This window comes from Aptenodytes forsteri, unplaced genomic scaffold (assembly GCF_000699145.1).
Source record: "Aptenodytes forsteri isolate BGI_AS27 unplaced genomic scaffold, ASM69914v1 Scaffold256, whole genome shotgun sequence".
Lineage (NCBI taxonomy): Eukaryota > Metazoa > Chordata > Aves > Sphenisciformes > Spheniscidae > Aptenodytes > Aptenodytes forsteri.
Genome location: NW_008795021.1, coordinates 3,460,620 through 3,476,515, shown reverse-complemented (window position 1 = coordinate 3,476,515; position 15,896 = coordinate 3,460,620). Strand labels below are relative to the sequence as shown.

The following is a 15,896-nucleotide window of genomic DNA, read 5'->3' as shown; positions in this document are numbered from 1 at the left end:
TAGTCTTGCCAAAGTCTATGAGAACCCAGAGAAAACTAAATGAAAAATACTGTCTAGGTTTACAGTCAGGTTGTGCTATTGTGCACGCTTGGAAAGTAGGTGTTAGGAATAGCCTTGCAGGTCAGGTCAAGAACTCTGTTTTTGCCACACTGAGTTTCAGCTGAAGGCTGTGTCCAAGAAACAGCTAAAATTGGAATTGAAGGCAGTTCTCAGGTGGGGGGACAAACCTGTGAGTCATCAGCACAGAGATAGATGGTGGCTGAATTTGTGTTGGCAGATGCTGGATTTCTGAGCATAAAGGAGAAGAGGACGGGGAAAAAAAGGTCAGGGATGGAGGTGTACAAAGCTCCTACAGCAACTTAGAAGAAAAAAATTATCTGAAGACTGTTAAATGAGCAGCTAGAAGAAAACTGGAGGAAAATAAACATTTTGTTGTATTTTCATTTGTAGGATTCTGTATTTTTGCTTTTGATGTCCGCTGAATATAAAATATTAAATCTAAGGCTAGAACAAGTTCAGCTACTCAGAATTTTGTGTGTTTTCTCTCTCTCTTTTAAAAAAGAACTTAGTCCTTTTTAAAAGAGAACTGGTGTGGCACAGGCTGTATTGCACTGTTAAACCAATGGAATAAATGTTAGTGCCATTTTGATGCAGCATTACAGTGTCAGGATTTTACTGGGGCATTATTGGTAATTTGTGGTATCAAAGACGTAATATCACAAGTGACATGCACAAGTGATTACTATTTTAAAAAATTCCAGATAATGTATTTTTTTATGCTCCACTTTCTCTGTTTTCTTCTCTTTGAAGCTAAGGCAAAACCAGTTTAGTTTCTTGGCTTGCCTGCACAAGCTGTGATAGATTTTGTGTTTGTATTTGTCTGAAACGTACGTACAGAAGGGACGCAAAGTTCCTTTAAGAAGGGATAACTAAGCATTCTCTTTTCTTTGTATCCGAAATCTAAAGGTTATCAGATAAAAGGGAGACTTTGGTTATTTTTTAGGGTATTTTTTTAAATACCCTAATGGTTTAAGAATACAGGGGAGATAGACTGATTCTTAACAAACAGTTTTAAGGTAGTGGTTTAGCAGGAGCTTCAAGGAGAGTTTCAGAATATTAGGTGGCGTTGACCTACATGTAGCGTTTGCTCTAAGAAAGTGGGTTCTTGGTCTTAGGGCTGTCCCCCTTGTCCCCTGAATTTTGTCTCTTGAGGAGAAGGGACACGAGATCTACCAGGAGAATTTCATCTGACCTATTCTTGTAAGTTGTCTCCTCCCTGGTAGCTATGTAGGACTGTGTGGGGACATGAGCTGTATTTGATGACTCAGGCTAGAATATCCTCCTACCTCCTCATCGCTACGCTGCTGCTGGTGAGCTGAGAGTCTCTCTGGAGATCGAGGAGGCTGTGGGGCGGCTGGGGGCGTACTGGAGTCCTCTGGGAGCTGGATTTTAGAATTCCTTGGTGAAGACAGGGATAGATTGGCTGAATATGGCAACATCAGCTTTGCCAGAGCATGGGCTTCACGAGTTTTATTTTTTTACTTTATTTTGGAAAAATAGGTATCAGACTGCTACACTTGCAGAAAGCTGAAAACTGCAGTACAGGAACCGAGGGCAGACTGGAGAATGCTGGTAGGCGGTACATGTATGATTGTTGGAGAGGACATGATAGGTGCTGTTATTAGGATGCAGGAAAAGAGAATGAAGAACTTGAGTACTGAAAAGTTCTAGAGATATTGCTCTTAGTAAAACATTTTTTTGTTTTGTTTTTTAGTTCAAGCAGTATGTTTTTGACAGCAATAGTGAAGAACTGGAAGACTGGTTAATTAACATACTAAAATGGAGTATTTACCAGTGGAGGTAAGACATTCTTTGAATGTACTGCGGTTTTGTTTCTTAGCATTGTCTTGCAGTTCCCAATACAAGTAGCTAGATTAATGGCACTGTTACACAAGCATTTCTCTGAGAACAAAGCTGGTTTAGGAGGTATCTGTACACCTCCATCTGTCTTTTCATTGCACTCTCAGGTGCTCTGATGCAGCTGCTGTAAAGTATCACTAAAATGATCAATTTAGAAAAAAACAGAATCAAGAAACATTTTTTCCTTCTGATGGTCTTTTAAAATCTGATATCCTCTGATCCATTTTGTACTGTGGCCTCAGAAAAGATTAGTTTGGATAACTAAGGAAGTGGTGAGCTAGTGTGGGGACAGCATGGACTGGCCAGGGTATGTAGGAGATTTTCCAACTTAAGAAAATAAATAAACCCCCGGAAGTGTGAAAGAAGGTAAAGTTTTGGCCCTCAGTATAGGATCAAGTGGCTTTAACTGACGTTTTAACTATTGGAGATGCTCAGTCTCAGTGCTTAAATATTTTTGAATATTGAAATGCTGTTTTGATTGTAAGTGTTAAGTCGCTACCAAAAGTTATTAAACCCTCTGTTTGTTCTAACCTGTGTATTAGGGTATTCATTTATTATCAGATCTTCTGACACGTTTATATGCTGCATTAACATCAGTTGCTCATGTGTAGAGAGTTCCTGCTGAAGGATTCTTCTGCTTCTTACAGGCAGACAGAACAAACGGGCAGTTCAGTAGCTCGATTTCTGAATGCTAATTATATGCTTTAAAATACAACAATAAAGTCATTAAGTATTAAAATGAGTTGTGGACATTTAATACCATTGAATTTAGTCAGTGAAGTTTAGCTGCAAATTTGGATGGAATCTATATGAATAAATACTTCTACATGAATTTAACTTTTTTTGTTGGCTTTTGTATGATTAGCGTACAAAAATTAAAAGACATTGCCCAAGTTTGAGCTTCTCCTTTAAAATATTTAATCACTGCATAACACTTTCTATTATATAGTTCAAAGAGCACTGCTTTCCTTTGCACTGATATGAAGGACTTTGACAGAAAAGTAGTGATTTGGTTTATGTTGGCCCAGGGCAGTGAATGCTTCCCTTCACCCAGGTTAAGATGCATGTGGAACACGCTGATGCTTGGCAAAGAAAAAGTCGTCCTCAAAGGTCAGCTGATAGACTGCAATCCCGGGTACCTGCGGTGGCATGCAGCATTGCTTTCTGGATGCACCGTTTTGTGAACTGTGGCTCAATATTTCTTACTGGTTTTGCAGTTGATACTGGAATAAGGCATGGGTGCCACTTTTCCAAATACTGCTGGTAGTTGAGCAAGGGCTGCGTTACTGGATTAAAACACATGGTGCTGTGTTGTGCAGACCTGTGTTTGCTGGACCCTGTGTTCGGTCTGCAGGGATTGCCAGCCCAGGCAATTTTTAGTGGGCTGGCTGGGGATGCTAAGTCAGCTTGACAGAGGAGGGAGGGAGTGGCCCCAGCTAGAGCCGTTAGACACAATAGAAATACCACAAGTTCACTGGACATCCCTTTTGGCAGTAATGCAAGATGTGGCTCTCCTAGCTTTTTTTGTTGAATTAACTCATTCATAAAATGGACCTTTGAACTTGTCTAATTGGACTAGTTCTGGATTGTTCTCAGTTTTCCTACTGGGGACTTGAGGAACCCTGAAGCATTTGGAAGTGACTGCTTGACCTAACAACTCCTGCAGGAACAGTTTTCCCTTCTCTTAGTGGAGGGAAACTGTTCAGGGACATAGTGCCACTTATTGTGCTGGGGAGTCAGAGGCGTGTGATGTCTTCCTCCCTTGAAAATGTAGTTTCATCAAAATGCAAGCTGGATGAGACTGCCCTATGGTATCCTTTGTCTGTAAGTCCTTTTGCTTTTTCCTGAATGTTTTAAAGTGGGCTCCTTTCTGAGGTATTGGACAGTTTCATCACAGGTTTTATGCACAGCTCACAAGGTTTGTTGCCCAGTGGCCAAGGGTCATGGCGGGTCTAGGATTTCTGGATCTCTGCTCAGTGGCAGGTCAGGTTCCATTTGCAGAAGATACGCTTGCTCTTTGGTAGGTGATGCACGTTGCTTTTTCCTGAATGTTTTAAAGTGGGCTCCTTTCTGAGGTATTGGACAGTTTCATCACAGGTTTTATGCACAGCTCACAAGGTTTGTTGCCCAGTGGCCAAGGGTCATGGCGGGTCTAGGATTTCTGGATCTCTGCTCAGTGGCAGGTCAGTTTCCATTTGCAGAAGATATGCTTGCTCTTTGGTAGGTGATGCACATGTGATAATGCAGTATGGCAACCCCAGAGAATTAGAGTGCACAACTTCTTGATTCTAGCTTTAAAGACCACTGAGGACATCCCTACACAATCCTATAGACAAAGCAGTGGAAGAGGGAATCGTTGCAAAGCCCTGTAGGTTATTAGTGAGTCCTAATGCTGCATACTGCAGCAAAACTTGTGGCATCATTCAGTTAATCTGTTGAAGTCCCTTGATTGAAGTTTGAATGATCACAGGATTTTTAGACAAGCTGGGTTAATAGCATCATCTAGATGCTGAAGTTTTGATCTTGCAGTAAGGGCCCTTGATCCGAGTTCTTCATATTGTCATAACTCAGCTTCAGAACCAAAATTCCTCTTACCCTGTCTCTTGTTACTTCAGTAACACACTGTTTCTGTGTTTTTGTAAAGTGCATGCAGAGTCCTTGTATTGGCTGTTAAACCAAGGACAGAATTAACTTCTTGTTTATAGTTAAAAATCTAGACCTGTGCGATGGTGCTTGAAGCCTTCCAGCTCCTGTAGAGTGAGTACAGAAAGGTAAATCTTATCTTGAGTCATATGCCAAGATAATTTAGTTGGTAGGCTAGAGGTAGCCCTTAAAGGTAACTTTGCTTTCAGGTGACTGGTATCTGCTGTGGCGATGACTTTTTTTGCCAGCTACTCTGTTTCAGTCACAGCAATACTGCCTGCTGCTTCACAAACACCCAAATGCATGTTCAAAATTTTAGAAACAAAAAAAAACCCATAATCCATTCAAGCTCCAGTGAGGCTGGCTTTTTTTATGTTTACTGCTTCTGCATTAGACCCAGAAGATGGACTAATGTGCATGAAGAATAGTCTGGTTTAGGTTTTTTGGTTTGCTTATTCCTCAAACCAGACAGTGCTTGCAGGAACTGGGAAGTTTGAAGACAAGTGTTTGCTGAAAGTGTAGTCTATTTTATTAATCTAGTTGATATTGTTGAAGGAAAAATAGCGGAACTCGGTAAAGTCTGTAGGATTTTAATTTAAGTATCAGCAAGCAGTTGTAAATTAGCAGGAAGGTGACAGTCTGGCTGCGAAGAAGACAGTAAGAATTAACACTTTACTACTAACAAAGATTGACTAAAAATGGGCATGTTGCCCTCCTTAACTCCTGCCTTCCTTCTAGAATCTCTCCATCTAAAGGCCTACATGACCTGGTCAAGCACTTTCTCTGCACTGTTTGGCCACGGTGTAGTTCAGCTGTCCCTGTCCTCATGTCAGAGTTGAGGCACTGCTGCCTGCATGGTCATTCTGCTTCAACAAGGGCTGGAAGCAGACCATGGTCTTTTTCTCCTTGTTGGCAGTTTTTTCCCCTCTCCAGCCAAGTACCAGAGCAGAGCTGCAGTACGTAGGTATCAGTAAGTGCCAGGATTGTATTATGCTGATGGTGTGTTGTGATACTTCTCTGATAACATTTGGTTCCTTCACGACAAAGATAGAAGTTGTTGTGGGCAGGATTTGGTACATCCTATATTCTTGTTTACCCCAGGGCCTGTATATTTAAGGAAGCTGTGCAAAATTGTGTATAGCGTTGTCCTTTTTAAGGACCAGATAGGCATTATCCCCAGCTTGTGTTCTAAAAAGTTTGTTTTCTGTTTGTTTTCAGTAACTAAGGTGCTGACAAGTTTTGACTTCTTCGTCCTCATAAACATGAGTGAAGTTCAGGCTATGGTAGAATTCTCCGTGGAGCTCCACAAATTCTTCAATGTGGATTTGTTTCAAAGAGGGTAGGTAGTGCGTTCTTTCAAACTTTACTGTGGTGAATGGCTGATGTTGGAAAGACCTTAATGGGTACTGTCATGTAGCGTTGCTTCATGTATTATTGACTATTTTTATAGTGATTTGAAAAAATTTTATTTCTTATTGGAAAGACATATACTTTCTAGGAATTAAAATTAAATAAATAATTTGGCCTAAAACTTAAGTTGTAATAAAGTATTTTTTGTCTAATTGGAGAAGAGGGAAACTGTAGATTTGGAGGGTAGATTATATTCTTATCCAGGCCTTTACCCTTTCATATCTTAATTTCTGTAATCCCTTTTGTTTGAAATATGATAGGTGTTTCTCTTGAATCTTTTAAAAATGTTGCTGCCCCAATTAACTTATTCATTTATCAATTTGGCAGTGGAGAACTTCACCAGCTTCTCTCCTCCTCACGCTGTGCTGTGCCTCCACAGTTACAGAAGACTCCATACTGCTTCATTAGACTCTCCTGACCTCCTCTTACTCCACCTGGTCTCTGTAGAAGGCTTTTTCACATTCCATTCATTTGATACTACCTGATTGTCCCCAGATTACTTTCTAAGGTCCTCCTTTCCCATGGCTACATAGGAAATAATCCTTTGTATTTTTTTTTCAAGTTATTAAAGATAAGTGGTCATCTAGTGTTGGGGTACATTGCCCTTCTGTCAATCTTCTAACAGACTACAGTAAAAATACATGTCAGAGTTGTAGTTCTTGTGAAGTTTGTTTTAGATAAATCTGGTTGAGGCTGTGTCAGTGTTTACAGACAGGGAACAATATATATTAGTGTTGATTTATGATAGCTCCTTTTTCCAAAACATTGTAGAATAACTTTCCTTAGAAACAGTAATAAGAAAATACGTTTTTGTTTTTAACCTTGTCATGATTCAAGACATATGGGTGGGTTATTGTTTTTGATAGGGTTGGGGTTTGTTTGTTTGTTTGTTTTTCGGGTTTTTTTGACAGAGTGAGTTGATGAAGGTAAAGTAACGGGAAAATTTCATTGCTTTGGGATGCACATAGTTCCTCCACCTTGTATTAACCCTCTGAGATGGATATTTTGGGGAAGAGTTTTATAAAAAAAAGAGGTAGGGGTGGGAAGGAGCTCAAGAGAAAGAGGCATAAAATACTGTTATAAAACATACCTTGGCTAGCTAGCCTCTATCTTTGCCTTGTTGCTGTTAGTTTTCATCTATATTTTATTAAAGCTAGCTTTTCTCTAAATTTGACCTGAAGCTGGTACTGACAGAAGTGATTACCCATTACGCTTGCTACCATTTGCAGTCAAAGTATATGCAACAAACTGTCTATGTCCCCTTTTTAGGGAAAATTGTAATTTCACTCCTCATTGGGAGAGGAGGATTAAGGAAGGCTTAAGAGGTCAGGGAAAACACTGAGAATATTCTAATTACTTCAACAGAAAAGCACAGTCTATTGAACTGTAGCCTTTTTTAATCTCTGAAATTGGTGGGGAAGGAGAGGGTAGAATATGGCAGCATGTTAACTCTAATAGAGAAGAGCCTGAAGAGAAGAAAGTCTTTTAACCTTACAATTCAAATGATTTCTCAGAAAGGTAGTTGAGAAGCAAAGCACAGCAGTATAATTACCAGTGCTCTACTTGGCATGTTTCTTCTTAGCTTACTCTTTAAAAAGCAGTACATTCACAGGGCAAGTTCAGAGAGGTGGAATGCTGACATAATGAGAAAAGTGACATGAGTAGGTACTACCTCTGGTTTCAAGCTGAACCTTTAACTCTGGGCACGTTCCCTTAGAAAGCAATGTCGGGAAAGAGAGGGAGCTTCCAGAATAATTCGAGAGACTGAGTAATGTGACTATTGCAATAATTTCTGTCAATTTGGGTAAGTTCTAGTATTTTTCCAGGGAACTGTCTTTGTATTTACTGGAGACAGGATGCAATACTTCCATTGCTGGAGGAGCTCTTGGATGATGGATTGAATTGGCAAAAAAGGAAATCTTTAGTTTCATTGTTAGCCTCCTATTTTTGAGCTACTGCTGTGTTTGGCATCTTTTTTCTCACCAAAAGTCAGGTATAGAATTGATTGTATTCTGGGTTTGTTTGGGACTGTGTGCATTCAAGCCTACCCAGTTTAGCATGCCTGTTTTCATGGTGTTAGAAGCATAATGACCTTCTGTGAATTGGCAAAAAAGGAAATCTTTAGTTTCATTGTTAGCCTCCTATTTTTGAGCTACTGCTGTGTTTGGCATCTTTTTTCTCACCAAAAGTCAGGTATAGAATTGATTGTATTCTGGGTTTGTTTGGGACTGTGTGCATTCAAGCCTACCCAGTTTAGCATGCCTGTTTTCATGGTGTTAGAAGCATAATGACCTTCTGAATTGGGGGGGCTGGGGGGGGGATGGCGCACTAACAGATTGCAATAATTTCTGTCAATTTGGGTAAGTTCTAGTATTTTTCCAGGGAACTGTCTTTGTATTTACTGGAGACAGGATGCAATACTTCCATTGCTGGAGGAGCTCTTGGATGATGGATTGAATTGGCAAAAAAGGAAATCTTTAGTTTCATTGTTAGCCTCCTATTTTTGAGCTACTGCTGTGTTTGGCATCTTTTTTCTCACCAAAAGTCAGGTATAGAATTGATTGTATTCTGGGTTTGTTTGGGACTGTGTGCATTCAAGCCTACCCAGCTTAGCATGCCTGTTTTCATGGTGTTAGAAGCATAATGACCTTCTGAATTGGGGGGGTTGGGGGGGGGAATGTCGGCTATTGCAAGTAATCACATCAAGCTGATCAAGCTCCTTCTTAAAACTTAGTAGGTTTTTATCCAAACTGGTTAGAGAGTGAGTCCAGATTAGCACTCTTTTGATTATTGGAGACATCATAATTTCCAACCTAAATTTCCTACTGATCAGTTTTAAGTTGTTTTTCTTAACAGCTTTGTCCTATGCTTTGAATGACTCTATCAGTCCAAGTGTTCACCCTGGTGTATTTTTAGATGTCAGTCTTTTGTCTCTTCTATTAAATAGGAACTGAATCAGTTTGGTCATTTGAATTTGTGGCACATTCCCCCCCCTCCCCCCTTTCTGTTAAGTCCACATATCCCAATATCCAATCAAAACCATTTTTATCTCTTCCTGGTTTTATAACTATTTGAAGAAAACTGTCAGCTATTGCATCCAACTGTAGCATGTTTTCTTGGCTCTGTATATGTAGTGATGCTATTGCCAGAAGCACTTATGACTGTGTTTACACTAACAATTAATTTGGTACTTTAGGAATGAATTACTAGAAGCACTGTTGACGTCCCTGTATCTGTGTGGTTCCAGAGTTACTTCAGACTAGATTTAATCTCGTCCTCTGGACCAGATGTTTTACATCATGAGTGTATTTTGAAGTTGTTCATACCAGTAATTGGTTCAGACCTTTTTGCCCCCCGGTGGTTGAAGTGCATTTTGTGACATGTAGATCAGAGCCTGTGGTTTATCTTTCTCCAGGAGACATCTAGGTTATATACGTGGAAAGCTCTCAGTGAACTGAACCAGCAAGCAGCAAACTGGGATCATTGGGGAAAGTGCCTCAAAACCACTCTGCTGATCTAAACCAATCAGTAGTGCAGACTCAGCCAAACTTTCTCCTAGTATTTCACTCAAGATCAAATTTACCTGAAGGGTCCTCTAACGGACTCGCTGTTATAACCATGTTATTGTCCTAACTGACCCTTTAAAGCAGACTCTTTATTTTCTGTACTTTCAGATAACTGTTACTATTCTAAGCGGAGGAGAAAAATACAGAGCAGACACTTCATTCTAATACATGAGACTTGTCTCTATGTGTGGCTCCCTGCTTCTCATCTAGTTCAAGAAAGATTGTTCCTATGTCTGTGGTGATTCTGGTGGTTAGCTTCTTCTGAAAGTTGCACTGTAGCTGTAAGTCACAGAAGTATGTGGTATAGTTTAAATAATAGTTAAGTAGTATCCTTATCTAATACAGCTATTTCATTATATTTTCTTATAACTCTCTGCCACTTGCTTAAAACCCAACTTGCTCCAGGTAGCTCTGTTGGTTTATTTTAATCTGTTGTTACATTCAAATAAGGCTTCACATAATTTTCCTTTTTGAATTAGTGGGATGTGATGATGGGAATTTTTGCCCAAACAGTGATTGATATGTGAGTATTGTGTGACAAAATGAATAAAAGAAATGTAATTGTTTGGGACCTGTGAGAATGACAGTCTGAGATAGTGAGGCTTCAGGTTATTTTGTCATCTTAGCTCATAAAAGCTCCAGTTAGATTTGGGCTCTGTAGTGCTGATATTTTATAAATGTAAAGGGAAACACAACATAACTTGAGTGAGATGCCCACATCTCACTTTTTGCAGAAGTAAATGTAAAGGGAAACACAACATAACTTGAGTGAGATGTGGGATGCAGAAGTGGAGAATGAGTTGGGTGGAAAACTGGTTGGATGATTGGGCTCAAAGAGTTGTCAGTGGTGCAAAGTCCAACTTGCAACTGATGACTAATGGCATCCCTCATGGACTGATACTGGGTCAGTAGTTTAGTGTTTTGATTAACAACCTAGTCAGAGTGCCTTCTCAGCAAGTTTTTGAATGATAACAGATTGCAGGGAATGGTTAGATACCCTGGAGAACAGAGCTGCTCTTTGGAGGCATCTAGCCAAACTGGAGAAATGGGCTGATAGGAATCTCATCATGTTACGGGCAAATGCAGAGTCCTCCAGATGGGGTTGAATAACCCCACATGTCAGTGCAGGCTGGGGGCCAGCCAGCTAGAAAGCACCTTTGCAAAAAAAGCACCTGGGGGTTCTGGTGGACAATGGGTTAAACATGGGCCAGCAGCGTGTTGTGTCACAAGAAGGCCAATTGTATACCAAGCCGTCCTAAGGAGAGTGTAGCAGCAGGCATAGTTTGGAAAAGCAAGGTGTCTGCCCTTCCTGTGTTATGCTGCCTGACTCCTACCAGCAGCTTAGCAGTGCTGTCAGGCTGTATTTCCCACTTACTCAGTTTTCAAACCAGGATACTCGTCTTTCCATACTGATTATCCTCTTTGAAAAATGTGCAAAATAGATGCTCAATACATTTATATTTTTTGCAAAAAAATTCTCTCATACACTTGAGAACTATTAGAGATACAGGGTTTCTCTCTGGTGAGAGTTACGGACCAGAGTCTGGTCTGGACACGTATGATCAGTTTAATATTACTTTCTGTGCTGGAGATGGGGAAGAGTTGGGTTTTTCTTCTGTTTGGCCAATAGCTTTGGACAAAAGCTGTTTCCTGAAGTCATTTTTTGCCACGCTGACAAATACTGTGTCTGTGTCACTGTGCTTCCCTATTTATATTTCCATTCACGTTGTCTCTTATTTCTCTAAGTCCTTTAGCATAAGGACTCTTCTCTGTTTGCACAACAGACAGCTAGTTAATTTATTAGATTTATTACTGAAAGGCCTATTCTGCCTACTTATAATAATTTAATAAGAATAACCTTTTAATACTTTGTCAACAAGCTTGTTGTGTGTAACTGAAATGAAAATCATTCGGACGTAGAACAGATGACAACATTCTCTTGAAACATTTTCATATGCACTTACAGCGTCGCATTCTTGTTTTTTCTAGTGGTGATGTTTTCAGCTCTAGATGGACAGTTAGAATACATGATGTCCTGGTAATGTGATTTTGACCTATCTTTTCCTGATGTTTAAAAGTTTGTGCAGGTAGGAGGTTGTGGGACACCAGTGGAATTTAGCACTGTTTGTAACAGAAGTTTGGGATGTTTACTTATAACACTTCCTGCTCTACCTCCTGCCACTGCCTCCTGATGATTATAAATGTTATTTACAATGCTGTTTTTCAAAGATGTTTTTACTGTAAGAGCAAGTTGTCTATTACTCATTTTTCTGCTGTGGACTGTGGATGCTTACCCTCCACATTTACATATGTGTTTTGTTTGTGTCAGCATCCTGAACTGAGATCTAAATGTATTGAGCATCTCTGAATTCAAACAACTGGTTATTGAAAGTGCCACAGTACTTTGTAGCGCTCAGTTTAAGTTGCAGTGTTCCACCACTGGATGATGAATCCTGATGTCTAACTTGGAATAGTTAAGCCTTTCTTGTGGGTAGCGAGAGAAGTTTCCTGGTAACCCTCAATTGTGAGAAGATGAGGTTTTCATTTCTCTGGAGCTGTGTATTGCTTTTTCACCTGTGAACTGGCAAATCTAATGGGCTAAAGAAACTTAGCTAATGGTTTCTAGTTTAGCATAGCGCACGCATTGCTGCAAGGTCTGCTTTGAAAACAGCTTTAGTCTACGTTTTTCCCTATCCCTGTGCATTCTTGTAATCCCAATGTTACATTCTTACTTTGTCACTAATCATTTGTTGTTTTGTCAGTAATATGCATGCACATACAACTGGCCAAAGCTGGATTTAGACAATTTTCAATAGTAATGTCTCTATGTCTGTGCTTTGTCCTTTTTTTTGTAGCAGTTTTCTTTGTGAAGTAGAATATCTGCTGTTTCATTGTGGGTTTCAGAAATAGACTTTGGTAATGGTTATTTCAGTTAAGTGTAAATTTGTTGTTAACCCAAGTAGACTGTGAATGGTGCAAGTAAAATGAAGTGTTAACAGTAGCTCTTTATTATAGCTGCAGGTTTACGTTTGTGCTCAGTGTATCTAGTTATCTGTTGTTTGACTTTGTTTTGGGTTAAAGGATTCTTGCAAAAGCACATCAAGAATTTACATTAGTAATGTAAGTCTGCCACACTTTTTAAAGTGTTTTTGCTTTATAAATGCTGGTTAACAGATGCAAGAAGAATATTAAATACCTTCCACAGAAGATACTTTAGCAGATTCTCACATAAAACACATTTTTGGAGGTGTATCATACCTGAAATTAGGTTATTGGTAGGATTTCAGTAGCACTAAGTTGTTTGTGAACCTAAGTCCCATTGAAAGTCAAAGCAATTTAAGCTTCAGAGACTACTGGAAATTTAGCCTTATGGTATTCTTCTGTTCCATAGATTTGTGTTTTTTCCATGTGCAGATACTTACTGATGTGTCTGAGCAGCATTGACATTTTATGCTTCCATGTGTGTGGTAGTGTAATGTAGCATAAAAGAAAATACACTGAATCGGAGTATGAATTTTAATGAATCCTACTATGATTACACAGTAATTTCATGAGAAATAATGCAATATATGAAAAGTTGTATTTTTTCCTGGATCCAGTGAGTTGTCTACATTAGTTTTATATTTTATTAACAGAAAGTCAAGATTTGAAGAGTATGCTTTTAGTAGGACCACTTTTCTTTCTCCTGGCTACTTCAGGAATGAAAAGGTTTTTTCCTTAAATAAAGAAGTAGCCTCTGCTAGTGTTTTGTGGTGTTAGCATATGATCAAATAATAAACTCTTAATGGACAAGGAACATTCAGGCTCCCCTGTTTGGTTTTCTTTTTAATTCATACAGCCCAGTCATAACTTTTACTTTCAAACTACATTTCTGTATGACATAGCTTTCTGGAAATAAGTGTTGTGAATTGCCTTCTGACATGTAGCTTATCTTGTGAAGTATTGTACTGTGATCTTTACTTAATGTAATACAGTGATCTTTACTTAATGTAATACAACCTTTACAAAGGGAGAAGAAAGCTGTCAAATTTGTCTAACAGTTGCAAGATGAGCTCTGTTCTTCAGCTTATGGTTTTACAGTAATACAAATAGCAGTAATACGGGTTTAAGATTTGGAGAGCTGGGCTGTAAACTCAAGGGAATAGTCTGTCTAGGAAAAATACTGCAAATACTTTTCTTTCGGTTTTATTTTTTAAAAGTGGATCCGTTTCTGATTCTGGTTCAACAGTGGATGCACACAAACAGGTCCTGCTTGCTCTGAGGCAAGAATGGGTAAGACTGGGAATGAGCAGTGGGGAAGTCATATTTTAAGTTGGTATGGCTTCAGAAGTTAAAAGTTAATATAATCAAATATCCCATTAGCCTGTCTGATGCAGGATGTCTGAGAGACCAATGACATGGTCTCGTCCCAAAGAGCAATAACAATTTGAAGTACGTTATGATGGTACTTCAGAATCTTGTCTTTTAAAATAAAAAGCCTGGTATTTGTTGAAAGTAGGAGTTGGAAAAGTAAGTGGAAAATCGAGCACTGCTTCCTTTGAGTTAGCTGAGAAATTAAGGCTTTTGAAGTATACTCCGCCTTAGCTATGTGAGTGGAACTGAAGACGTGGGGAGGTTGTACTGCTTGTCTTCAGATATGTGAGTACAACACCTGTGTTAGGAGACTTCTAGCCACACAGGGAAGCTTATCTAGGGGTCACCTAGAGCCATTGTAAATTGGGCTTCTACTCTGAAACCTACAGGATTCCCCCCCCCATGTTAATTCCTAGAAGACTAGCCTCCAACTTAAGAAACTAAATCAGGTGCCTGGACAGTTTTAGGTACGTATTCTGACATGTAAAGATGATGGTAGAGGTGCTTATTTCCTCAATCATTATTCATAGAGACATAGCTAACAGTTGGTAATTGTAGTTGTCCTGGGGGTATGTTTTATAAAAACTTAGGTGTGTTGATTTTTTTCCTGCATGCCCCCCGTATTGGTTCAAAAAAATATACCTTAAATTTTGTCAAATGTTGATGGGTACTCATTGCATATTCTAGACTTCTCAGATATTGGGTACAAATTTCAAATCCCCTGAATTTTGTTCAGATTTTAGCTCTTAGACCCATGTAGTAATTCTAAATTTTAAACATCATAACTTTTGCAATTGAAATTGTTATTTTGAAATTGAAAATATTTTGTCAACTCGGAATTAAAGCTGTCTAATGGTATCCCATACCCTCCAGACATTGGATTTGGCAAAATTCCATTTTTTAAGAACAAAAAAATAAAGAGCTCACCTGTGTACTTATGCCATCTTAATGTCTTGCTGGAGCCTGACAGCACTGTGATAGGTGCAGCTATTTTGTGTGACAGCAAGGTTATATGTAATTGTGATACGGGTTATGTAATTTGTCCTCCTTTGAGGACTGTATTTGGGGGGGTCTGTGTAATTCCTTCGTTCTTTATGCAGTCAAAGAAAGATGTGTCTTGTGTGTGTAAGACCAGGTACCATTTCACGTTGCAAAGTAAAGATTGTATATCAGCATGCCTTACCATGAAGACTGTCAGCAGAAACATGATCAGAGTGAATTTAGTTTAGTGAGGGAGTAAATGACAGTGTAAGACAATATTGAGTATAAAAGGATTTTCTCTGGAGCAGGCCCATTTTTTTAATCTGTAGGATAATATAGCTAGCTTCTCTGTGTAGTATGAAGGTAGAATGGGTACGTGTTAGTTGAAGACATCAGAATAATGGTTTCTTGAGTATGTACCTTCTCTTTCTAAATCTGAGTTTTACTGAGTTCAGTATTCTGGAATGGCATGTGACAGCAGTAGCAGTTCTAACTTTGCATTAAATACCTGTTTAGTCATTAAAACTGCTAATTTTGAGACTCTTTCACAAGTTAGCACTCTTTTGTGCAGAAGCATGTAGCTTCTGCATAGGCTTACAGTTCAGACCTGTCCCTGGCTGATGGTAGTTAAAAACCAGAGAAAGATCTGTCATTCCTAAGTGTTCTGCCCTATTTATGTGTGCTTGGTTAATACACATAATAGTTACAGCAGAAAGGTGTTATGTTAGTTCTTTAAGTTATTTGCCATCTGTAGCTATCTGAAGGAAGGGAGAGAGAAAGATGCTCATTCTGTGTTCCAAAGTCTTGACTGCCTCGTGATACGACAGAAGTTCCTGGCATGGTGTCTTTTTGTGTCTCTTCTGCTACTGTCCTGGTTTCAGCTGGGATAGAGTTAATTTTCTTCCTAGTAGCTGCTACAGTGCTGTGTTTTGGATTTAGGGTGAGAATAATGTTGATAACACACCGATGTTTTAGTTGTTGCTAGGTAATGCTTACACTAGTCAAGGACTTTTCAGCTTCCCA

General features: G+C 39.2%; 1 protein-coding gene across 1 annotated transcript in view; it reads left to right on the top strand.

Moving 5' to 3' along the window:
- The first annotated feature begins 1,776 nt into the window (after positions 1 to 1,776).
- The window catches only part of FAM135A (family with sequence similarity 135 member A), an 82,035-nt gene continuing 67,915 nt past the window's right edge, over positions 1,777 to 15,896 (top strand). Inside the window, exons 1-2 of the mRNA XM_009275785.2 lie at positions 1,777 to 1,860; positions 5,782 to 5,902. Coding sequence (XP_009274060.1) covers positions 5,826 to 5,902 — 77 coding nt within the window. The 5' untranslated portion in view covers positions 1,777 to 1,860; positions 5,782 to 5,825. The remainder of the gene's footprint in view (positions 1,861 to 5,781; positions 5,903 to 15,896) is intronic.